The sequence below is a fragment of the Lampetra fluviatilis genome, chromosome 52 (genome assembly GCF_964198595.1).
Source record: "Lampetra fluviatilis chromosome 52, kcLamFluv1.1, whole genome shotgun sequence".
In the NCBI taxonomy this organism is placed as follows: domain Eukaryota; kingdom Metazoa; phylum Chordata; class Hyperoartia; order Petromyzontiformes; family Petromyzontidae; genus Lampetra; species Lampetra fluviatilis.
This window is the reverse complement of record NC_136326.1, coordinates 56,569-80,582: the sequence shown is the minus strand read 5'-3', so window position 1 is coordinate 80,582 and position 24,014 is coordinate 56,569. Positions and strand designations below refer to the sequence as shown.

Sequence of the window (24,014 nt, the reverse complement as noted above, 5' to 3'; positions counted from 1 at the left end):
ATGATGAATCTAGAACTTCCACCCAGGGGTGCGGCCTTACCATCAACCCCACCAAAGCCAGGCACCTGCCTGGGTGCTTTGTGTCATCAAATACTCCACCCTCTCAAACCCCTCGCGCGGACCGATTCGCACAGTTGGCGACGTAAGGTGCGAAAGAAGTGCAACGTACATTACATCATCGGGCGGTCGTGGTGACAATGCAAGGAGTTCCCATAGCCGGGCAGCGAACTTAAAAAAATGAGTACGCGGTGCGGTATGTACTCCTACCCACTGCAGAAGACAAAGGCGGCCGGGTGTGGGTGCTGACGATATTCATCGGGGCTCGCTCGCGGTCTGCGTGGTCGGGTGACGACATGATTAGCCCCCCCTGGTGGCCAAAGCTACGGGTTGCCCCCCCCCCCCCCCACTTGACAAACACCGTCAAACAATACTTTCATTTAAATCGCGGTTTCATTGTTTATGCAACTGCTTTCATTTACGTTCCACGTTGTATTTGAATGCAATTAGAGCGGTCACATTTGGCTTCTGCAAATTGCACCTCGCACGTTTGTTTCCACGTCATCGTCATCATGGTGATCCAGGAGACGGAGCTGCGTGGCTACATTTGAGGAAGACGAAGCGCCCTTACAGCGTTAAATGTTCAAGACCGTGAGGGCACCGATGTGACTGGGGCCAAGGGGAGCCGCGATCTGGAACAGCCGCCGAGGCGCGACGGTGCGACACCCCCGAGCTGGTCACCCCCGAGCTGGTCACCCCCGAGCTGGTCACCCCCGAGCTGGTCACCCCCGAGCTGGTCACCCCCGAGCTGGTCACCCCCGAGCTGGTCACCCCCGAGCTGGTCACCCCCGAGCTGGTCACCCCCGAGCTGGTCACCCCCGAGCTGCCGCTGGCTCCGCGTGTTTGGCTGGTGTCTGGGGCCACCTCCGTCTCGGCGGCGGCGGCCGAGAGCTCAACGCCGCTCGCTCTCTCGCTCTCTCTCTCGCTCTCTCTTTCTCGCTCGCTCTCTCGCTCTCTCGAGGAAATCCGCAACTCCGATGGCGGCAGCAGCAGCAGCCATCGATCGGGTTTCACGAGAGAGCGCGCGAGTCGAAACCTCCCCACGACGCGGCCACCGTTCATCAAGGACAGCTCATCGCCCCCCCCCCCCCCACAAAATAGCAACCCACGTGGTAGCGCCGTGATCCCTCGTCTCGCAATCGCTAAAGTGGAGAGTTCGGTTGACTCGACCAATCATCGCCGTTATATTTTCGCGGTCGGTAAAACGGCTACCAATTTGTGAGTACTGTGGTGTTTAGTTCTTCCCCCGCATAATTGGCTACGTATGGTGCAAACGAATTGCGACATTCATACAACTGTGGACAATTTATTTGGACGATTACCTCGACGATGGGACGAGGAATGTACCACAATTGGTTCCATCTACGGCGCTTGCAATGTGTTACGCACAGACGCAAACACGACACGGACATAGACAAACACCCCCCCCCCCCTGTCGCTTACTACACATTGTTGGGGCAAGTAGAGTTAGCGAGAGACTATTACGACTAAAGCAGCGAGTTGGGGGGGGGATTCGGCAACGCTCGGCCGCCTTTGTGAGTCAACGTCTACACAGTGCTAGAGGTACTAGTGTTAAGGCCGAGTCGACCTAGGGGAAGCCCAACACTTGTTTACATAACCGTCAGTAATGTGAGCCGCGGCCGGGAATCGAACTCACGTGGGCGGCTTCGTAGCGCGGTGCGCCGCCCGGCCGGCCGCCTTTGTCTCACTCGACGCCAGTGTTGTGACATTAAATATTCATTTGATGGCCGTGTGGCCCTAAGGGAGGACCACCCCAACACGCTGGAGTCGGTTTATATCGCGTTTGCTTGAGCAAAGGCCCAACATGCCAAGCGACCAGCAACAATCAGCACTGGGGGATCATCAACACCACAGAGACGACCGGTTTAGTAGTGGAGTTAGAGCTGAGGGTTGAGCGAGGTTTAGTGGTGGAGTTAGAGTTGAGGGTTGAGCGAGGTTTAGTGGTGGAGTTAGAGTTGAGGGTTGAGCGAGGTTTAGTGGTGGAGTTAGAGTTGAGGGTTGAGCGAGGTTTAGTGGTGGAGTTAGAGCTGAGGGTTGAGCGAGGTTTAGTGGTGGAGTTAGAGTTGAGGGTTGAGCGAGGTTTAGTGGTGGAGTTAAAGTTGAGGGTTGAGCGAGGTTTAGTGGTGGAGTTAGAGCTGAGGGTTGAGCGAGGTTTAGTGGTGGAGTTAGAGCTGAGGGTTGAGCGAGGTTTAGTGGTGGAGTTAGAGTTCAGGGTTGAGCGAGGTTCAGTGGTGGAGTTAGAGCTGAGGGTTGAGCGAGGTTTAGTGGTGGAGTTAGAGCTGAGGGTTGAGCGAGGTTTAGTGGTGGAGTTAGAGTTGAGGGTTGAGCGAGGTTTAGTGGTGGAGTTAGAGCTGAGGGTTGAGCGAGGTTTTGTGGTGGAGTTAGAGCTGAGGGTTGAGCGAGGTTTAGTGGTGGAGTTAGAGCTGAGGGTTGAGCGAGGTTTAGTGGTGGAGTTAGAGTTGAGGGTTGAGCGAGGTTTAGTGGTGGAGTTAGAGCTGAGGGTTGAGCGAGGTTTAGTGGTGGAGTTAGAGTTGAGGGTTGAGCGAGGTTTAGTGGTGGAGTTAGTGCTGAGGGTTGAGCGAGGTTTAGTGGTGGAGTTAGAGCTGAGGGTTGAGCGAGGTTTAGTGGTGGAGTTAGATCTGAGGGTTGAGCGAGGTTTAGTGGTGGAGTTAGAGCTGAGGGTTGAGCGAGGTTTAGTGGTGGAGTTAGAGTTGAGGGTTGAGCGAGGTTTAGTGGTGGAGTTGGAGCTGAGGGTTGAGCGAGGTTTAGTGGTGGAGTTAGAGTTGAGGGTTGAGCGAGGTTCAGTGGTGAAGTTAGAGCTGAGGGTTGAGCGAGGTTTAGTGGTGGAGTTAGAGCTGAGGGTTGAGCGAGGTTTAGTGGTGGAGTTAGAGTTGAGGGTTGAGCGAGGTTTAGTGGTGGAGTTAGAGTTGAGGGTTGAGCGAGGTTTAGTGGTGGAGTTAGAGCTGAGGGTTGAGCGAGGTTTAGTGGTGGAGTTAGAGCTGAGGGTTGAGCGAGGTTTAGTGGTGGAGTTAGAGTTGAGGGTTGAGCGAGGTTTAGTGGTGGAGTTAGAGCTGAGGGTTGAGCGAGGTTTAGTGGTGGAGTTAGAGTTGAGGGTTGAGCGAGGTTTAGTGGTGGAGTTAGTGCTGAGGGTTGAGCGAGGTTTAGTGGTGGAGTTAGAGCTGAGGGTTGAGCGAGGTTTAGTGGTGGAGTTAGAGCTGAGGGTTGAGCGAGGTTTAGTGGTGGAGTTGGAGCTGAGGGTTGAGCGAGGTTCAGTGGTGGAGTTAGAGCTGAGGGTTGAGCGAGGTTTAGTGGTGGAGTTAGAGTTGAGGGTTGAGCGAGGTTTAGTGGTGGAGTTAGAGCTGAGGGTTGAGCGAGGTTTAGTGGTGGAGTTAGAGCTGAGGGTTGAGCGAGGTTTAGTGGTGGAGTTAGAGTTGAGGGTTGAGCGAGGTTTAGTGGTGGAGTTAGAGCTGAGGGTTGAGCGAGGTTTAGTGGTGGAGTTAGTGCTGAGGGTTGAGCGAGGTTAAGTGGTGGAGTTAGAGCTGAGGGTTGAGCGAGGTTTAGTGGTGGAGTTAGAGTTGAGGGTTGAGCGAGGTTTAGTGGTGGAGTTAGAGCTGAGGGTTGAGCGAGGTTTAGTGGTGGAGTTAGAGCTGAGGGTTGAGCGAGGTTTAGTGGTGGAGTTAGAGCTGAGGGTTGAGCGAGGTTGAGTGGTGGAGTTAGAGCTGAGGGTTGAGCGAGGTTTAGTGGTGGAGTTAGAGCTGAGGGTTGAGCGAGGTTGAGTGGTGGAGTTAGAGCTGAGGGTTGAGCGAGGTTGAGTGGTGGAGTTAGAGCTGAGGGTTGAGCGAGGTTGAGTGGTGGAGTTAGAGCTGAGGGTTGAGCGAGGTTTTAGAGCGCCACTGACAGTAACTTTAACTATTCTCACTTTACGAAACTGATCACTCGCGTGGGACACAGACGGGCACACCAAAGTTCGATTCCCGGCCGCGGCTGTCGTCATTGGCGACTGATATCAACACCGGGGGAGCATCTCGCTTCATGTTAACGACCCAGCCGCGAACGAGTGCTGCCGTGGTACGGAGTGTAAACATCAACACGGGAGAGACAAACACGGCCGGGCGTGGTTATGGCTACATCACCCATTCTAGTGAGGTGCTCATCGCTAATAGCACTTGCCCCAAAAGTCTATGCAGACTACACAGGGGATCTTTGTTTTTGGGAAGCGGTCGTGTCGTGGTCAGTGCGCTGCGCGACGAACCCAGCGACCAGAGTTCGATTCCCGCTCAACCAAAAGTGACGAATCTCAACGGGTTCTGGGCCTCCTCCCCTGGGGGGACTGAGCCTTAAATGAGCACCTGGAGCGGTGTGCAAACATCATCACTGGAGAGACAAAGGCGGCCGGGCGTGTGCTTTTGGCCAACCACTAACAGCACTTGCCCCAACAGTCTGTGAAGGCGATTGTCTTCTTAGATGTATTCGAGTCGGTGTATGGATACGTGCGCGTCTACATATATACTTACCATGCCAGTTACAAATGTATTTTATACATTAATTTACAAATAACAAGTTGCATATGTATACACACATACGAGACGCATATCCCCCGTATAGCCCTAACAGATTGTTGGGGCAAGTGCTGTTAGCGAGCGCCTATGAACGCCGGCACGGCACACGAGGGGGTGGGTGACCAGCACCGCGCCAGGGACTCATTTGAGACGGAGTCGCCCTCGGGGATGATCGTCACTGGTGTTGGCGGTGAGCGGGAGTCGAACCCGGGTCGTCGGGTCCGTTACAGAGCACGTTAACCACTCCGCCACCGCTCCCGATACATACACTCACAATCATACACACTCACACCCGTACACTCACACAAAAATACACATAACGTATACACACACGTAGAAATGCATATACATACGCAACACCACATACGCCTCGAGGTGTGTGTATTTATGGTGTTATATTACGGTGGTTTGTGTGTGAAAGTACATTTTATAATAAACAAACATATACACACAAATACACACATATATACACACACGCGCGCGCAGACAGACCTCCCACACAAAGATGCCTCGTACAGCCTCAACAGACTGCGGGGCGACGAGGGGTGGGTGGCCGCTTACTTTGTGTCCCCAATGCTGCCGTTTACACACCACGCCAGGTACTCGTTTAAGGCCGAGTCGACCTAGGGGAGGGAATACTCTCGCTGTTATCGGTCGCGAGCGGGGATCGAACTCGGGAGAACAGGGTTCGTATAGCATTGTAGCGTAAAGTCTTAACCACTGTGCCACCGCTCTCAGTGCTTGCCCCCAACAGTCCGTTCAGGAGTACGGTGGCGCTTTGTGGCGCTTTGTGGCACTTTGTGGAGCGATGTGGAGCTTTGTGGCGCTTTGTGGAGCGATGTGGAGCTTTGTGAAGCAATGTGGAGCAATGTGGAGCGAGGTGGAGCTTTGTGGAGCGATGTGGAGCGATGTGGAGCTTTGTGGAGCGATGTGGAGCGAGGTGGAGCTTTGTGGCGCAATGTGGAGCGATGTGGAGCTTTGTGGAGCGATGTGGAGCTTTGTGAAGCAATGTGGAGCAATGTGGAGCGATGTGGAGCGATGTGGAGCAATGTGGAGCGATGTGGAGCTTTGTGAAGCAATGTGGAGCAATGTGGAGCGATGTGGAGCGATGTGGAGCGATGTGGAGCTTTGTGGAGCTTTGTGGAGCGATGTGGAGCGATGTGGAGCTTTGTGGAGCGATGTGGAGCGAGGTGGAGCTTTGTGGAGCTTTGTGGAGCGATGTGGAGCTTTGTGGAGCGATGTGGAGCTTTGTGAAGCGATGTGGAGCTTTGTGGAGCAATGTGGAGCTTTGTGGAGCTTTGTGGAGCTTTGTGGAGCGATGTGGAGCGATGTGGAGCGATGTGGAGCTTTGTGGAGCGATGTGGAGCTTTGTGGAGCGATGTGGAGCTTTGTGAAGCGATGTGGAGCTTTGTGGAGCAATGTGGAGCGAGGTGGAGCTTTGTGGAGCGATGTGGAGCGATGTGGAGCGATGTGGAGCTTTGTGGAGCTTTGTGGAGCTTTGTGGAGCGATGTGGAGCTTTGTGGAGCGATGTGGAGCTTTGTGGAGCTTTGTGGAGCGATGTGGAGCGATGTGGAGCTTTGTGGAGCGATGTGGAGCGATGTGGAGCTTTGTGGAGCGATGTGGAGCTTTGTGGAGCTTTGTGGAGCGATGTGGAGCTTTGTGGAGCTTTGTGGAGCGATGTGGAGCTTTGTGGAGCGATGTGGAGCTTTGTGGAGCGATGTGGAGCTTTGTGGAGCTTTGTGGAGCTCTGTGGAGCTTTGCGGAGCTCTGTGGAGCTTTGCGGAGCGATGTGGAGCGATGTGGCGCTTTGTGGAGCTTTGTGGAGCTTTGTGGAGCGATGTGGAGCTTTGTGGAGCGATGTGGAGCTTTGTGGAGCGATGTGGAGCTTTGTGGGGCGAGGTGGAGCGATGTGGAGCTTTGTGGAGCTTTGTGGAGCTATGTGGCGCTTTGTGGAGCGATGTGGAGCTTTGTGGAGCGATGTGGAGCTTTGTGGAGCTTTGTGGAGCGATGTGGAGCTTTGTGGAGCTTTGTGGAGCGATGTGGCGCTTTGTGGAGCGATGTGGGCTTTGTGGAGCGATGTGGCGCGAGGTGGAGCTTTGTGGAGCTTTGTGGAGCGATGTGGCGCTTTGTGGAGCGATGTGGCGCTTTGTGGAGCGATGTGGAGCGATGTGGAACCCAGACCCAGGGAGGGTGTCGAACCAATCGCTCCAACGTGGGAAAGTTTTTGATAAAAAAGAAGAAATATCGGTTTCCAGAATCGTCGGGTTACATGGAAATCGGTGGCGCGAGAACAGCTCTTCAGCCTTTCGAGAGAATCATTCGGTTTGTGTACAATGAATGTGCGCTGATCGACTCAGCCTCAAATGAGTACCGAGTGTGGTGTGTAGAAAACATCGCCACTGGGGAGACAAAGGCGGCCGGGTGTGGTGCTGACCAACCGCCCCTCCCCCCCACCTCGTGTGCCGTTTTGGCCTTCATCGGTGCGACTCGCTAACAAGGACCTTACCCAACAGTCTTTGCTAAGGCTACACGGGAGATGTTTATCTTTGTGTGTGAGGCAGTGGGGAGCAGTGGCGCAGTGGTGAACGCACTGCGCGAAGATCCACGGCGACGCGAGTTCGATTCCCGCTCACGGTTCTGAGCCTGCCCGAAAACTAGCTCGACTCGGCCTTCAATGGCACTGGTCACGTGATGCCGTGCTGCACCATATCGGCCTTCATAGGTGCTCGCTCATGGTGCTTTTCCCAAGAGGGGGGATTTGAATTATGTGTGCGTATGTGTGAAAATGTCTTTGTTATATGGACTGGGGTGTTTGTGTAGATGTATTTTTCATGTGTACATATGTATGTGCATGTCTGTGTCTTTGTGCGTGTAAAGTCATATACAGACAAAGATCCCCCGTATAGCGTCAACAGACTTTTGAGGAAAGTGCTGTTCGTGAGCAGCACGGCAGACGAAGGGGTGGGTGGCCAGCACCACGCCCGGCCGCCTTTGTGTCTTTAGTGGCGATGTTTACAAACCGCACCAGGTACTCATTTGAGGCTGAGTCGACCCTGGGGAGGCCTTGAACTGGTTCAGATCATCATCACCCGTGTTTGCGGCCTTGAGCGGGAATCAAACTTAAGTGACCGGGTTTGTAGTGCAGCGCGCTAACACACACTCAAAATCTACTCGTACATTACGTACACATCAATACATGCACACATACACATTTACACAGACATACATGTACGTCCGTGACATAGACAAACATACATGCACTCAGACACACAGCAAAACTCTTCCCCGTATCGCCTCTTAACAGACTGTTGGGGCAAGTGCTGTCAGCAACATGCAGACACACATTCGTGTACATAGACGCACAAAAGCACGCATACAGACACTCAAATACACACACGGACCTTGTACGTACACAAGCATATATACACAGACACCTACAAAGATACCCCGTATAGCCTTGATAGACTGGTGGGGCGAGTGCTGTTAGCGAGCTCCTATGAAGGCCGGAACGGCACACGAGGGGGTGGGTGGCTCACATTAGGCCCGGCCGCCTTTGTCTCCCGAGTGGCGATGTTTACACACCGCACCGGGTACTCATTTAAGACTAATTCGACCTAGGGGAGGCCCAAGACTGGTTCAGATAATCGCCACTGTTATTATTGATCATGAGCGGGAATCGAAATCGGGTGGCCGGATTCGTATCGCAGCGAACGAGCCACAACGCCACCGTTGCCTACGATTCGCGCTCACAGCAGCAAAAACTGCCACCCCAGTTCTGATGTCCTAATACAGCCGCAGGTTCTACGTTCAGGCTGAGTCGACCTAGGGGACGGCCAGGTGCAAGTTCTAATATCGCTTGAACAAAACTTAAAACATGTTTACAGGGTAATCGTCGACATTAGGGGACAGGGTAATCGTCGACATTAGGGGACAGAGAGACGGAGACGCAGAGAGATACTGAGCCACACACAGAGACATCGGGAGACGCACAGAGAGATACGTGGAGATACATGGGGACAGACGCAGATGTGTAGAGACAGAGAAACGATCATTAGGGGCCATCCATTGAGGACGTACGCATGGAGGGGGGGGGGTTAACGTATGGGGGGGGGTCTACTGACAATGTGCGTACGCTGAAGAAACGATAATAATTTGTCTACTTTGGCCTTCAAATGAGTTAGATAGTCCGGCGGTGGACTATCTGTTTGCTTTAACGCGTCAATTTTATTAACCCTCGATCGTTTATGCGTAGATTAAATATCGGCCGTTCTGTAGGATTCCGCGTGCGTACAGGGATTTTTGCGTACCTACTAAATGGATGGCACTGGACACAGACACATGCATACAAAGATCTCCCGTATAGCCTTAACAGATTGTTAGAGCAAGTGTTGTGTCAGCGAGCACCTATGAAGGCCGGAACGAAACACGATGGGGTGAGTGTCCGGTAGCACACCCGACCGCCTTTGTCTCCTCAGTGGCGATGTGTATACGCCGCACCCGGTATTTATTTGAGGTTAAGTCGACTTAGGGGAGAGGCCCAGGACCGGGTTCAGATAATCGTCACTGGTGTTGTCTGTGTATTGAACTTATTTCGCACCGTACATTGGCCGTGAGTGGGAATCGAACTCGGGTGGCCGGGTTCGAAGCGGAGCTCGCTAACCGCTGCACCACCGCTCCCTACACGAACATAGATCCCCCCTCCCCCCGTATTGCCTTAAAAGACTGTCGGGGCATGTGCTGTTAGCGAGCACCTATTAAGGCCGGCACGGTACTAACACACAGACTCAAAGACAAAGACCCCCCGGGTAGCCCACACACGCTGTGGAGGGCAAGTCCGAGCACATGACGAAGACTCGCGCGGCGCCACGAGGCAGCAACTTGGGCTCGGCTGTGACTCTCCAGCGGTGTTGGCCGTGGCCTCGTGAACGGCGAATCGCGCGAGCAGCCGCGAATGTGTCGCGCGGAGCGCGCACCAGGCACAGACAATGTCGCACGACTCGTGGAGGAATCCGATGAGATCTGAAGGTCTTTTTCACCCATCCCCCGGACTCCGTACACCCGCGCGCGCACACACACTCACTCACAGGTGAGAGAGGCACTCACTCACAGGTGAGAGAGGCACTCACTCACAGGTGAGAGAGGCACTCACTCACAGGTGAGAGAGGCACTCACTCACAGGTGAGAGAGGCACTCACTCACAGGTGAGAGAGGCACTCACTCACAGGTGAGAGAGGCACTCACTCACAGGTGAGAGAGGCACTCACTCACAGGTGAGAGAGGCACTCACTCACAGGTGAGAGAGGCACTCACTCACAGGTGAGAGAGGCACTCACTCACAGGTGAGAGAGGCACTCACTCACAGGTGAGAGAGGCACTCACTCACAGGTGAGAGAGGCACTCACTCACAGGTGAGAGAGGCACTCACTCACAGGTGAGAGAGGCACTCACTCACAGGTGAGAGAGGCACTCACTCACAGGTGAGAGAGGCACTCACTCACAGGTGAGAGAGGCACTCACTCACAGGTGAGAGAGGCACTCACTCACAGGTGAGAGAGGCACTCACTCACAGGTGAGAGAGGCACTCACTCACAGGTGAGAGGGACACTCACTCACAGGTGAGAGGGACACTCACTCACAGGTGAGAGAGACACACACAGGTGTGCGAGTGAGAGGTTGGATGGTGGAAGTGAGAGCGTGTGAGACGGGGAGAGCGGCAGAGCGTCCCGCTCACCCCCCCCGCACCGAACATCACTCCCGCGTGTCTGTGTCCCCGTATGGACGTGAGAGGTGCAGAGCGCAAGACGAGGGGGAGAGAGAGAGCGTGAGAGAGAGAGCATTAGAGATAGTGAGAGAGAGAGAGAATTAGAGATAGTGAGAGAGAGAGCGTGAGAGAGCGTGAGAGAGAAGAGCGTGAGAGAGCGTGAGAGAGAAGAGCGTGAGAGAGCGTGAGAGATAGTGAGAGAGAATTAGAGATAGTGAGAGAGAGAGAGAATTAGAGATAGTGAGAGAGAGAGAATTAGAGATAGTGAGAGAGAGAGCGTGAGAGAGAGCACGAGAGAGCGTGAGAGAGAGAGATAGTGAGAGAGAGCGTGAGAGAGAGCACGAGAGAGCGTGAGAGAGAGAGATAGTGAGAGAGAGAGAGCGTGAGAGAGCGTGAGAGAGAGAGAGGAGGGGACCTTCCGTGTCACTTACTCGGCAAGTCTCGCTCGCTCAGGTGCTGGGGCTTGACTTGCTTGCGTCGAGACATCGCGACTGCTACCGGCAATGGCGAGGAGTGCTCTGCTGGTGTTAATTCTGGCGATGGGGTTGTGGTGTGTTATTGTTGTTTTGGGTGCTGGGGAGTGGTGGTGGGGGGGTGACGGTGCTGCGATGTTCACTTGACAGAGTTTGAACTCTAAATGAGTCCCCGCGCGGAGCGAGTCTGGAGGAGGCGGGCGGAGCGGATGGGGGGGGGGTTAAACATCGGGGCGGAGTGGGCGGAGCTTAGTGGGCGGAATGGGCGGAACTTGGTGGGTGGAATGGATGGGGGGCTTGGTGGGTGGAATGGGTGAGACTTAGTGGGTGGAGTGGGTGGAGTGGGGCTTGGTGGGTGGAGTGGGTGGGGCTTGGTGGGTGGAGTGGGTGGGGGGCTTGGTGGGTGGAATGGGTGAGACTTAGTGGGTGGAGTGGGTGGAGTGGGTGGGGCTTGGTGGGTGGAATGGATGGGGGGCTTGGTGGGTGGAGTGGGTGGGGGGCTTGGTGGGTGGAATGGGTAAAACTTGGTGGGTGGAATGGGTAACACTTGGTGGGTGGAGTGGGTGGAGTGGGTGGGGGCTTGGTGGGTGGAGTGGGTGGAGTGGGTGGGGGCTTGGTGGGTGGAGTGGGTGGGGCGTTTTTGGAAATTGGTGGAACGGCAGGAGGAGGAAGTTGGCGGAAACAGAGACAGTCGGAACGGGGTGTGGGGAGAGTGGAGGGGGGGTTATGGTGGGGGGGGGGGGTTGCGTGGTGGGGGTTATGGAGGATTTATTATTATGAAACCTGAAACGATTCACTATTCCAGCGATTATATTGTCGCGATGCAGGGTCACGATTCAGTTTGTATTCGCTCTCTTGTTACATCTCGTTTGTATTGTCTGTCTCACGCTAGAGTCGATCATAGGAACCGATTTATACATATATTAGTCGATAACACTCACGGGAACCATCGAGTCAGGCAGCAAGTTGGGGGCGCGTTCACCACATGTCATCATCTCACCACCACACTCACTCACCTACACACTCACCTACACACTCACCTACACACTCACTCACCTGCACACTTACCACCACACTCACTCACCCAGCCACTCACTCACCTACACACTCACCTAGACACTCACTCACCTAGCCACTCACCTCGCCACTCACTCGCCCACCCACTCACCTAGCCACTCATTTGCCCACCCACTCACCTAGCTACTCACTCGCCCACTCACTCACCCACCCAACCACTCACGCCCACTACTCAACCACACTGCTCCGATTAGCACAGTTGCCTATGTACGGTGCAAAATAAGTAAAGGTCCACTCTGGAATTCCTTCTCCCGTCATCACCATCGTAGCTCTCCTCCTCCAAGCTCTCACAACAACATCCATTACAACTATGATACCAGCGCTGTTTGTTGCTGGTCGCCTGACGTGCTGGGGACCTTTGGGGCAATGTTACTCATCGGCAAACTCTGCTGAGTAGAAAATACAAAACTGTTGCGTAATGGATTATGTGGCCGCGTGGCCACCTGCCGGCACTGCCCGCTCACCCTCCCCCATCCCTCGCCCCGCCCCTCACCCTCCCCCATCCCTCGCCCCGCCCCCCTCTTTACCTTCACGAGGGAAGAATTCGCGGCCAATACTCAGAAGTGCTCGACGGTTCGATTCCGAGAAGTGGCGCTGTCGGTTTTATCATCGCTCCCGTGTCACGGACCACAGCTTTAGCCAATCCACTGCTGGATAAGCGCATGCCCCCCCCGCCCCCACGTGTGGGTGGGGCTGTTTCACCGAAGCTCACCACGCTGGGCATCGCAGTTTTGTAAAAGGGCGGTGGTGGTGGGGGGAGTTGCGAGGTGCCAGAAAATCGCTCCCCCAACTGACTGCAGGACGCGGCCGGGAATCGAACTCAGGTAGAGCCGGGTTCGTAGCGCAGTGCGCTCACCGCTGCGCCACGGATCTGCCACATTGTGTACACAGACACATATACAAACACATACCGCGACAAAGATCCCCCCTGTAGCCTTCACATGCTGTGTGGGGAAAGTGCTGTTCGTGAGCACTTATTATAAACGCCGGCACGGCACACGAGTGTGGCCAGCAACACGCCCAACCGCCTTTGTCGATTCAGAGGCGATGTTGACACACCGCACCAGGTACTCATTTGAGTGGACCTCGGGGAGGCCCAGATAATCGTCACCGGCGCTGGTGTTCGTGAGCATGAACGGGAACTCGGTTCGCCGTGGTCGTAGCGCAGCACGCGAACCGCTACACGACCGCTACCCACACACATCTCACCGAACCACGCTCAAACATTCCCTTGTCTCACCACACACAGCCGCAGTTCGCCAGATGCACGTGACGCCAGGCGAGGTGGCACCTTCAGGCCACGTGTGGAGGCTGCTGCTGCTGCCCAGATGTGACCGAGATGGCCACGCTGCCAATTCGCTGCATTTGAGCCGCCCGGCGCTTCGCTCATCATGAGCGTCGCTCTTCCGCCCTCTGCTGTTATTGGAGGGCGACTGCTTACAACCGACCAGCAGCGTCCTTCACGAGCCTCCCTCCACAGAAGCTGATTTTGACACCGCTGGTATCGGCAATCGGAAAGTCCACTTTGCTCCACACCCTCCTGTGCCGTATCAGACGTCTCTTCTTTAGTCCGTTGAGCTCCCTCAATCAGCCTCACCAGAATCTGCTCGGCTAGGGGCACACACACACAGCACACCCATCACTCATCCCCACTTTTGCCACAAATGACCTCTCATCTGACAACTATTTTTATTCTTACCAGGTAAGTTCTACCGAGCTCGAAAGCGACCTGGCCACAAATGATAGCTCAACGAAGTGGCTTATCTTCGTGTGGAAATGTATAGCAGCAAAATACTCTGAACGCGTTATGTGGATTCTAAATGTGAAGGAAAAACCTAGAGGACCCGCAGAAAAGCCCACGCGACCAGAGGGAGCGAGATGCAAACTCTAACTATACGGGTTGGGATCGAACCGACGACCCTCTTACGCACCAGGCGAGGGAGTTAACATCCCGTCACGAGGCACCCCAACGGGGGGGGGGGCAGTGGTTCGCGCACGACCTGCTCGGCATACTTCAACTGCCCCCTCCTCCACCCAACACGGCCAATAGTGGTCACGTGAACGAACATGGCGACTGACTGCATCGGCAGTGCACTCGTCACCATTGACCTCGTCTCTGATACATGTCGTCGTGCACAGATTGGGGAGGCCTTCATCCAGCTGTGCAGTCACCATTGGACGATGGCAGTTGCAGCAGCGATGCAATCCAGGATCTCGATGCCAATGTGAAGGTGCTGCTGCTGCTCGTCATGACGAAGGCTTCAGCAGTTCCTGTCCACTTTAGAACTGCTTGTTGTGTTTAGTGTGTAGTCCTTCCCCTTGCACCTCCGATTATCACGGTTGGGTTCGTACGGTGCAAAGGAAGTTCAACATACGCACATCGGTGACGTTTTGCCGTTCCTCCGATGTTGAATGAGCATGGATCACAGTGGGTCCACTGCGCAGTCCATGCGGTAAAGATGTACTCGATGTTGAACTTCTTTTGCACCGTACGTAGATAACCGTGCTAACGGAGGTGTGGGGGAAGGACAAATTTGGACGATAAGATAACCCTAACGTGAGTGCGATAGCTCAGTGGTTCTCGACCTTTTTTGGATAGTGTACCCTCTTATTGAATTGTTTCAACTTAGTAACCCCCTTCCCTAACCCAACATGGTTCAGAGAAATAAATGTATGAATGAAAATCAATACACAGACGCTCTGCATGCTTGACGCAATTTTGATAGCACTCGCTGGTTACACTTGGAGACCACATTGTTTACGATCAAGGAGCTTAGAAAAGTACTTTATATCGTTCTCGGTTACCATTTAGACTTACATTCTACTGTAGTGATTTTATATTGGCATTCATGCATTGATTATTCACCAATGACTCTCATGCATGATGTAACATTTATCAATTAGCTCACGTACCCCCCCCTGGGACATTGCCCACTTACCCCCAGGGTTGAGAACCACTCCGGTAGAGAACAACTTATACTTTAACAACAGGCAGAGCGCACAAGCAGCCTAATATCAAAGACTTTATTAACATCGCGTAGAGTAAAATGGGTCTCCGTTCCCTCTCCACAGCGAAACCGACCCTCCCTCGGGACAGAACAATTAAAATCCCGTGTCAAGATGAACAATTTCACGAAAAACCCACCACGTGCTTTTTTTCCCCCCAGTTAAATCCCTCCGCAACAAACGGAACCAAACATCTGTCCCCCCCGCCACCGACGCATCCCATAAACAATCAAACAATCACGTAGCCAGCTAACCACCGACAGCCACTGCCGAGACTCGCTCCTTCGACACTGGAACATGCGAGCAGCCGTGCCAGCGAGAGAGACCTGTGGATGTTTTTTTTCTTTTCCCACCAGCGATTTGCCGGACTCGGTGGGTGTGTGAGCGAGCGGTGGACGAACGCATGGTGGGCGAGTGTGTGAGCGAGCGGTGGGCGAGTGCGTGGTGGGCGAGTGTGTGGGCAAGCGAGCGGTGGGTGAGCGAGTGGCGGATGTGCAGGCGAGCGGTGGGCGAGTGTGTGGGTGAGCGGTGGCTGGGTGTGTGGGTGTTTGAGCGAGCAGTGGGAGAGTGTGCGAGGGAGCGGTGGGTGTGTGGGCGAAACAGCGAGCGAGTAGTGGGCGTGGGAGTGAGCGGTGAGTGGGTGTGCGAGCGAGCGGTGGCTGAGTGTGTGGGCGAGCAAGCGGTGGGTGTGAGCGAGCGGTGGGTGAGTGTGTGGGCAAGTGAGCGGGCGAGAGGCGAGTGTGTGGGTGTCTGACCGAGCGGTGGGTAAGTCTGCGGGTGGGCGAGCAAGCGGTGGGCGAGTGCGTGGACGAGCGAGCGGTGGATGCGTGGTCGAGCGAGCGGTGGGTGAGCGTGTGGAACGGCGTGCGGTCGGTGTGTGGGCGAACATCGCCACAGTGAATGACCAAGTAGGCGAGTGAACCGGCATCGCCGGGATCGCATGGGGGGCGGGGGGGAGTGAGCAACCAAGCCTCACTCCGGGCAGCAAAACAAGCGAGTGAGCGGTGAGCGCAGGACGAGGCGGTGACATTTCTGAGGGTAAACGCACAGCGACGGGCCGCCGTGACGACGGGCGCCTCACAGGAAGGCGTCGCACCACTCGCGCAGGCAAGTGAAGCAGTCCGACGACTGCTTGGAGTTGGCATTGCAGACTTCCTTGAGCCACTCCTTGAAGAGCTCCTCCTCCTTCTTGAGAACCAGAAACTGGCCCAGCACCACGTATGCCTACACGGGGGAGAGCGGAGGGAGATGGGGAGATATGGAGGAAGCAAGGTAAGGAGGGAGGGAAGATATGTGGAAGGAATTAAGGAGAGGGAGGAGACAGTGAGGAAGGGGGCAAGGGATTGACAAAGGGAGGGAGGGACCAGTGGTGTGGTAGGGGTTGTGGGGGAAGAAAGCATGAGACATTTGGTTGTGCAGCTCTGTAAATCCAATCGTGAATGAAGAACTCCACGACGTGACTTCATTAATGAGTGTGTGCACGCGCAAGTGAGTAAGCGAGCGAGTGGTGGGCGATTGAGTATGCGGGTGGGTGAACATGCGGGTAGGCGGGCGAGTAAGTGAGTGGGAGGTTTAGTGAGAGTGCGAGCATGCAAGTGGGGGAGTGGGTGAGCAGGTGGCCGAGTGAGCAGGTGAGCGAGCGAGTGGGCGGGTGAGCGAGCAGGCAGGCGAGTGGACGGGTGAGTGAGCGAGCGAGTCACCCTGTCGAAGCCCTGTTCGATGAGCCGTCCCCCCAGGGTGTCGCCAATGCCGGCGAGCGCCGTCACCGGCTTCTCTCCCATGGGCTCTGCCACGAAGGAGCGGTGCTTCTGCGAGGTGGACGACATCTCCTGCACGCAACCGCAACAAAGATCCCCGTGTAGCCTTAACAGACTGTTGAGGCAAGTGCTGTTCGTGAGTAGCACCCATGAAGGCCGGCACGGCACACGAGGGGGTGGGTGGCAAGCACCATGCCCAGCCACCGTTGTCTCCTTAGTGGCGATGTTTACAAACCGCACAAGGCACTCATTAGAGGCTGAGTAGACCTAGGGGAGGCCCAGGACCGGGTCAGATCATTTGTGTTGGCCGTGTGCTGAAATCGAAGTCGTGTCGCTGGGTTCGAAGCGCAGCGGGCGAACCGGAACACGACAGCTCCCCACTCAACCGCAACCACAGCCGCTGTATACTTAGGGCAGCGCGTCACCTGCCACTTAACTAACCACCTCGATAGCTCCCACACGCCACACGTTCACCACAACTCAACCGCATCTTCTATGCACGGCGTGCAAACCACAACTCAATGACAACTCAACCAACGAAACGTAACAATACTTGAAATGTAATGCCATGGGTTTACTCTCCAACACAGGCGGTGTGCTGCAGTAGGAAGTAATTGGCACGTTCTGCTGACGTGACAAACCATACTAATTGGCTGTGTCGGGTGATGGCTGCTTTAACGACACATTTATATTTACGTGATCTAACCCCAAAAAAAAATCTCTATTATGGATATTGGTTGTGAAAGCCTACGAGTTAAACTGTTCTAAGACACTCCGTACTTTCCGGAGCAGACAAAACCTGTGTACCGTTTTCGATCAAGTTACGCAAATCTGTTGACGCGAAGCATGCACGAAGAGACGCGCACACACCCCGCAGAGCGACGTGGCAAGAACAGGTGTCTCTCGGTTTCATTAAAGGAATGGCGTGCTTCAAAAAACACGCGTGGAACGAAATTTCCTAAACTGGAAATGGCTTTTCCCATTTAATTTGAAAAAATGGGCGATGTGTTTTGGACAGTCATTCCAACCCTACTCCTAAATTAATAATATACACCGATACCACTTTTCACAAAACAAAATTAACATGAATATTAAAACGATGGAACAATTATTTATCTAAAACCTAAATAATTAACCATTTCAGCGAACTCAGATCAGCTGCATGTTGGAATGACTTTCGAGGCGATGTGGACGCGTTTCTGTTGCGCTGTAGCGGGGGGGGACGACGACACCGTGACGCTGTCGAGGATGAGGATGGCTGCCCGCCTCTCAGGGGGCTTCTCGTTCGATGATCTCACCACGCGTGCCGCAGTGGAATTTCGTTTACGCCGAAATTCGAATTTCTTTAAATCGAAAAGTGTCTATAATTTGTCAATCGCGTTAACGGGAAATTTCCTAAACTGACCTTGCGTTGGTAAATCGAGGGATACTTGAACAGGGAAGAGGTACGTGACGTAACCTCGACAATTTGGTAAAGATTAATAAAAATTTTATTTAAATACAAAGTCAAACTAAAATCTTTCTTTGTACTAAATCTCACAACGAATAATCAATTTCACTCGAATAATCAACATCATCAGCCATCCACTGCTGGACGAAGCCCTCTCCGAAGCTGTTACCATCTCTCACGGTCCAGCAATAATGCAGCCAGTTTTCTGCGCACGATTCGATTTTACCGCTCCATCTCCGCACGTCGGCTGTCCCTCCTCCCTCGGCTGCTGGCGACGCGTAGATTACAAAACACACGCGGGTCACTTCCGTCGTTTAAATGAAACGAAATCGACTGACAGGACAAGTCACGACTCGAAGAAGGGGTGACGGCTGTTGTGCTAATCGATAAGTCGATTATGGTTGAGAAGAATGACGGAGTAACAGGCAAAGGATGGAACTCTTACGCGGGGAGAACGCTCGTTGTTACTTACTGACCAAATGCCCCGACTGGACATGTGAAAAAGAGCTTCATAGCTCATCGGATTCCTGTGGAGGACGTTGGCGGCGGCGGCTCGGGAAAGGCATTCACCCAGCAGTGGACTGACCATGGCTGATGCTCGCAAGCCCCCCCCCCCCAAATCGATCTTAATCGGTGCGCGTCACCTGCTGTGGCATTCGGCGCGGGGACAGTAACGGACGAAGAAAGCGGAACGAAAACTGAAACAAGGAAATGTAAATAGAGCGTTTAACACAACTCATTAAAGGGAGTCTCTATTCACTGTGAAGTTATTGGAACTGGACTCTAACCGATTCACAGGCCCGAGAGTTACAGACTCAGAAGCTCATTTCCTATCGAGTAAAAGCACATTGAGCTCAGAGCAACTCGGCCAGCAGATATCAAAGCATTCACACAATTACAGATGCAAAAACTACATAATAGCAATTACGTTGTAAGATTATATTCCCGCTTGAACTCATGATTTATATATTTGGGATAAGACGTGGAGTCGATACTGGGATAGAAAGCTATAAAAGCGCTTTTTTTACGGAGGGTCAATGAAAATCTAGCGGGTCAAACCCAAACCTAATTTGACCCGTGACTCGGGTGAAGAAGCCCAAATTTATCTTCAAATTCCTTTGGGTCTCTCGGTAAAGTCACGCAGAAAGGCCGAAAGCGAATCACACCGGGAGGAGATGGTCGCTTGTGTTGCCATCTAGACGTCGTCATCGTCGTCGTCTTGTTGTATTTCAATCTACGTCACTTTTCACCGAAAGACCCAAAGAATTCGAATTCCTGCAGTCACGAAAACTTTTAAGATTCTACCTTCAATTGTTAAACACACTCAGTAAACCAGTCGTAAAAATAGAACAAGCCTCAAAATCGATTTCCGCAGCGAGCTCTATTAGGAATCGATTCGGCGGTAACGTTGACACGGCAGGAGTCGATTAACTCGTAATCACTCCCAATATATTCACAATCGATCCAGGCAAGGCTGGGGCGGGAGTTGGGCCGCGTCAGTCGACAGCCTCGCGCGGGAAACCAGCGACGACGCAGAGCAAACTCGACCCGCAGCTGCCGCGGCTACCACCGCCGCTTCCCCGCCACCGATGCGGAGGCGTTCGAGTCGCGAGTGTTTGTGGCGACGACTCGAGACGCCATCGCGGCGGTCTTCCCCCTCAACTCACCGCGGCTGATCCTCTCACGGAGACCCCCCCGAGCTCGGCTGCTTCTCTGATTGGCGCGATGCGTGTCACGTGGACGCCCGCGACCAACCGACCAAGATTTAAATTCAGGGTTACGTCACTCGCCCTCCCCCCTATTCCCCACGCCCACTCCCACTGGGCCACGCCCCTCAGACCCCGCCCACATAATACCTGACCACGCCCACTCCCACCAGGTCACGCCCCTCAGACCTCACCCACATAATACTTGACCACGCCCACTTCCACCGGACCCCGCCCACATAATACCTGACCACGCCCGCTCCCACCAGACCACGCCCCTCAGACCCCGCCCACCTAATACCTGACCACGCCCACTCCCACCGGGCCACGCCCCTCAGACCCCGCCCACATAATACCTGACCACGCCCACTCCCACCAGGTCACGCCCCTCAGACCTCACCCACATAATACTTGACCACGCCCACTTCCACCGGACCCCGCCCACATAATACCTGACCACGCCCGCTCCCACCAGACCACGCCCCTCAGACCCCGCCCACCGAATACCTGACCACGCCCACTCCCACCGGGCCACGCCCCTCAGACCCCGCCCACACAATACCTGATTAGGCCCACTCCCACCAGCCACGCCCCTCAGACCCCGCCCACATAATACCTGACCACGCCCACTCCCACCGGGCCACGCCCCTCAGACCCCGCCCACACAATACCTGACCACGCCCACTCCCATCGGGCCACGCCCCTCAGACCCCACCCACACAATACCTGACCACGCCTGCTCCCACCGGGCCACGCCCCTCAGATACCTGACCACGCCCACTCCCACCGGGCCACGCCCCTCAGATCCCACCCACATAATACCTGACCACGCCCACTCTCACCGGGCCACGCCCCTCAGACCCCACCCACACAATACCTGACCACGCTCACGTTCACGTTTATCAATTGAACATTTTGAAATTGGCATATGATATCTTTATTTTATTGTATACCTACGTGACTACCGAAAGAACCAAAGAGTATATGATATTTGTTGCGATGAAAATAGCTTCATTTTGCGAAACGTCTCCTCGTATGTAGGTTTCCCATTTTCAGGCCCCACACGATATTATTTTTAACGAAAGTTTTGCGCTGTTATTTGTGCACTACCTCCAATGCGGCAGAATCAGAATGTGTCCATTCTGGAGGAATACGAGGGGCTACACAGCTCTGTTTCATACACGTCCAGTAGCAGGGGGCTGCTTCGTGTGCAGGGTGGTGCTGGGTGCGGGCTCGAGCCCGACCCTGACGCCTGCTGCTGCTGCATGTTTGGAGTTTGCGTCTCTCTCTCTCTCTCCCTGTGGTCGCGTGGATTTTATCTCTGGGCTTCCCCTCTACTTTTAGAATCAACATCACGCTTTTAGAATATTTGGCTGCTATAAATGTCCACTTCATCAGCCACTTCGTTGGGCGATCGTTTGTGGCCAGGCCGCTTCTGAAAACACGTTATACCCCAGTGGGGCTTACCTGGCAAGATAAAAAGAGTTTCGCTTTATTTGTATATGTTTGCTACGTATTCACCTTTCCTATACTTTGAACTCCTATCGTGTTTGTGTTGTTTGTAACGTTCTGATATTTGTGAAAAATACCATTATAGCTCATCAGATTCAGATTCTTAACTTGATCATGAGCCTTAACGTACTAGGCTGTATTATATTCTTGAGTATGATTGCAGCAGCAGCAGCAGCAAGGTGATTCAGGATCTCGGTGTTCAATGTGGAGGTGCTGCTGTTGCTCTCCACGACGAGAAGGCCTCAGCAGAGAGAGAGAGTTCGTGGAGTGCTGCTGGTGAGTTTACTGCGCATGTTGTGAGTAGCATGGCCACAGTCGCACTGCTGTGGATTGCCTTTCATCGATCTCGCGAACAATGTTCTCCACTCATTCTCAGAGAGGGCTGCATTCGCCGATGAGACATCACCAGTGTGAGAGCTGCCACACCGCCTGCAAGGGCTATTTCTAGATTTTAAGCTTTCGTGACTGCAAGGATTCATAGTCTTAGGTTTTTTCGGTAAAGTCACGTAGGTAAAAAATAAAATTACTAAAAGTAATAATAGAAATAAAATAATAAATCGCGACGTTTCGGAGGCAACACAAGTCTCCGTCATCAGGTGGGACCGTCACAGCTAAAATTAGTGCATCAAGTGAGGCAAAATTCCAAGAGACCAGCCCTTAAATACAAGTTAAGAGGGGAGGGGCTTATCTGAATGTGGTAGCCAGGGAATGGGACGTGCGGGTGGTGGGCGGGGCTACAAGAGAAATTGGCCAACATCGTCAATGTGCAAGAGAACAATCGGTGTACCTCGACCCAAACCGGTGTTGGTTGAGAATCCAAATACAAAAAAGCAGTACTGTTAAACGCTGGGGATGTCAACACTCGGTAAAGTAGAAAAGTACCTGTCAAATAAGATGGTACAAATGTGTAGTTAAATCTTTTTTGCATGGTTAATAACATTTTTCCAATGATCGAATATGTTCGGCGATCTTGGACTTAGGGGAGGGCTGCTTAGTGCGCAATTGAATGTCCACGGGGGGGCGGGGGGGGGGTTGACCTCACTGCCGGACATCAGGTAGAATGGGGAAAACCCCGTGGCCGCATGGGGTGCCATTCTGTAGGCGGCCAATACACCGGGGATATGAAGGTCCCAATCATTGCCTGACACCGACGCTACACATATATACAGACGCAATTTCAACCGAGACGACGGTTTTAAACTCGGCAATCATTGGAAAGATGTCAACCACTTTAGGTCATGACTTGATTTGTGTTTTCTTGTCAACCTCTACCGTCAGCAGTGTGGATGGGTGTAGCGAGGTGCAATGTCCCCCCATCTCTACCCCCCCTCTCCCTCCCCCCATCTCTCCCTCCCCCCATTGTCTAACGCACTCGCTTTACTTGTGTAATGAGAGAGCTCCACCTGGGGGGGGTTACAGGGGACGTCTGCATGGCCACCACTGGGTAACCGGTATCCAATCTGGAGTAGGGATTCGATCTAGGCCAAAGCAGAGGTCGCAACCGGGTACCCGATACCCGGCTACTCGTACCCGGCCGGGTACGGATACGGGCAGCCGTTTGCGACCCTGGTGCGGCCGGGTACGGGTAAGGAATCAAAACCCGTTTGCGACCTCTGGGCCAAAGGTAACGGGCGGAGCTACTATACGGTAACCATCCAGAGGGTTCCACGAGCGGGCGTGGCTGTAGGCGGAGCTCAGCTCCACCGGGAGGAAAATAAGCGGAGGCAGGAGAGGACTCGGGGTCGGTGTGGGAAGCCTCAGGTCCGGACTGCATCGCCGCTCTACCTCCCCTCGCCAACGACCACGTGGCGAACCTCCAGCGAAGCAGCATCTCCTCCGGGCACGCCGCCAGGCAGCGGCGTGAACGGAGAGGGGGAGAGGGAGAGGCGTGCCGCGGTAAGTGGATCGAGACGGACCGTCAAGGCAGCGGGGGAAGCCAGGGAACTGCCCAGAGAGAGAGTGCGGAGCGGTGCAGACATTCGGCTGAATAAAAGACACCAGTCAAGAGTCGTCATAAAAGTAGCTTATTCCACTTGTACTTCTGGTGCTTTGCTCCTACATTGGCACTGGCTGCCCCACCCATGCACACAGCTTTGCTCACTCTGAAAGCCCTGTATAAGCAGTTGCATGCGAAGGCTTGCCCCCTCTTTTCTCTCCACCTGATGAAGACTGCTTGTGTTGCGATCGAAACGTGTTTTTTTGCTTTTATTTTAAATTAAATTTTTAAATATAATTTTCTTTTTATTATCTACGTGACTTTACCGAAAGAACCAAGAATATTAATTTCTGCATTCACGAAAGTTTAGTCAAAATTGATACGGTCCAAGGCCAGTCGCACTAGTGGCTGTGTATCGACGTGCCACCTGATTGATCCTTGTCGACCATATCGGCAGTTCACCATTGATTCAAACAAGGCGGACTGCAGGCGAGACACTGCATGTCGAAACCGGTAGTTGTTTGGCTTGTTGCGAATCAATGCTGGTGAAAGTATGAATTCCGAGAAGGCTGTACAGCTGATGGGTAAGGCTCGTATATGTTGTTTATGTGGAGACGGATTGTGTGGGGAGATGAATTGTCTGCTTATTTATGTTGGTGATACGCATCAGAAACTCGATGTTATCGGCCCAAATTAAT

The 24,014-nt window shown here is 53.7% G+C and overlaps 2 protein-coding genes across 4 annotated transcripts in view; one reads left to right on the top strand and one right to left on the bottom strand.

Annotated features, from left to right (window-relative positions):
• The window catches only part of LOC144949033 (ectonucleoside triphosphate diphosphohydrolase 5-like), a 274,189-nt gene that overhangs the window by 206,285 nt on the left and 43,890 nt on the right, over positions 1-24,014 (top strand). The window lies entirely within an intron of this gene.
• On the bottom strand, positions 14,960-19,931 carry BANF1 (barrier to autointegration nuclear assembly factor 1). Of its 3 annotated transcripts, none has more exons than XM_078878813.1 (3): positions 19,830-19,931; positions 16,656-16,784; positions 14,960-16,179 (listed from the first exon to the last, which is right to left on the bottom strand). In XM_078878813.1, the coding sequence occupies exons 2-3, from the start codon at positions 16,779-16,781 to the stop codon at positions 16,033-16,035; spliced, it is 273 nt and encodes a 90-aa protein (XP_078734939.1). In that variant the 5' UTR covers positions 16,782-16,784; positions 19,830-19,931; the 3' UTR covers positions 14,960-16,032. The 3 variants fall into 3 exon arrangements, with proteins under 3 accessions (XP_078734939.1, XP_078734940.1, XP_078734938.1); XM_078878814.1 differs by lacking the exon at positions 19,830-19,931 and adding an exon at positions 19,620-19,816; XM_078878812.1 differs by lacking the exon at positions 19,830-19,931 and adding an exon at positions 18,635-18,762.

Excerpts from the sequence above, each read along its gene's own strand:
- BANF1 (XM_078878812.1), bottom strand. The coding sequence starts at position 18,751 with ATGGTCAGTCCACTGCTGGGTGAATGCCTTTCCCGAGCCGCCGCCGCC. Across the intron at positions 16,785-18,634 it reads CCAGTCGGGGCATTTGGTCA|GAGATGTCGTCCACCTCGCA; the intron begins GTAAGTAACAAC and ends GGTTGCGTGCAG. Across the intron at positions 16,180-16,655 it reads TCGAACAGGGCTTCGACAGG|GCATACGTGGTGCTGGGCCA; the intron begins GTGACTCGCTCG and ends TCCCCCGTGTAG.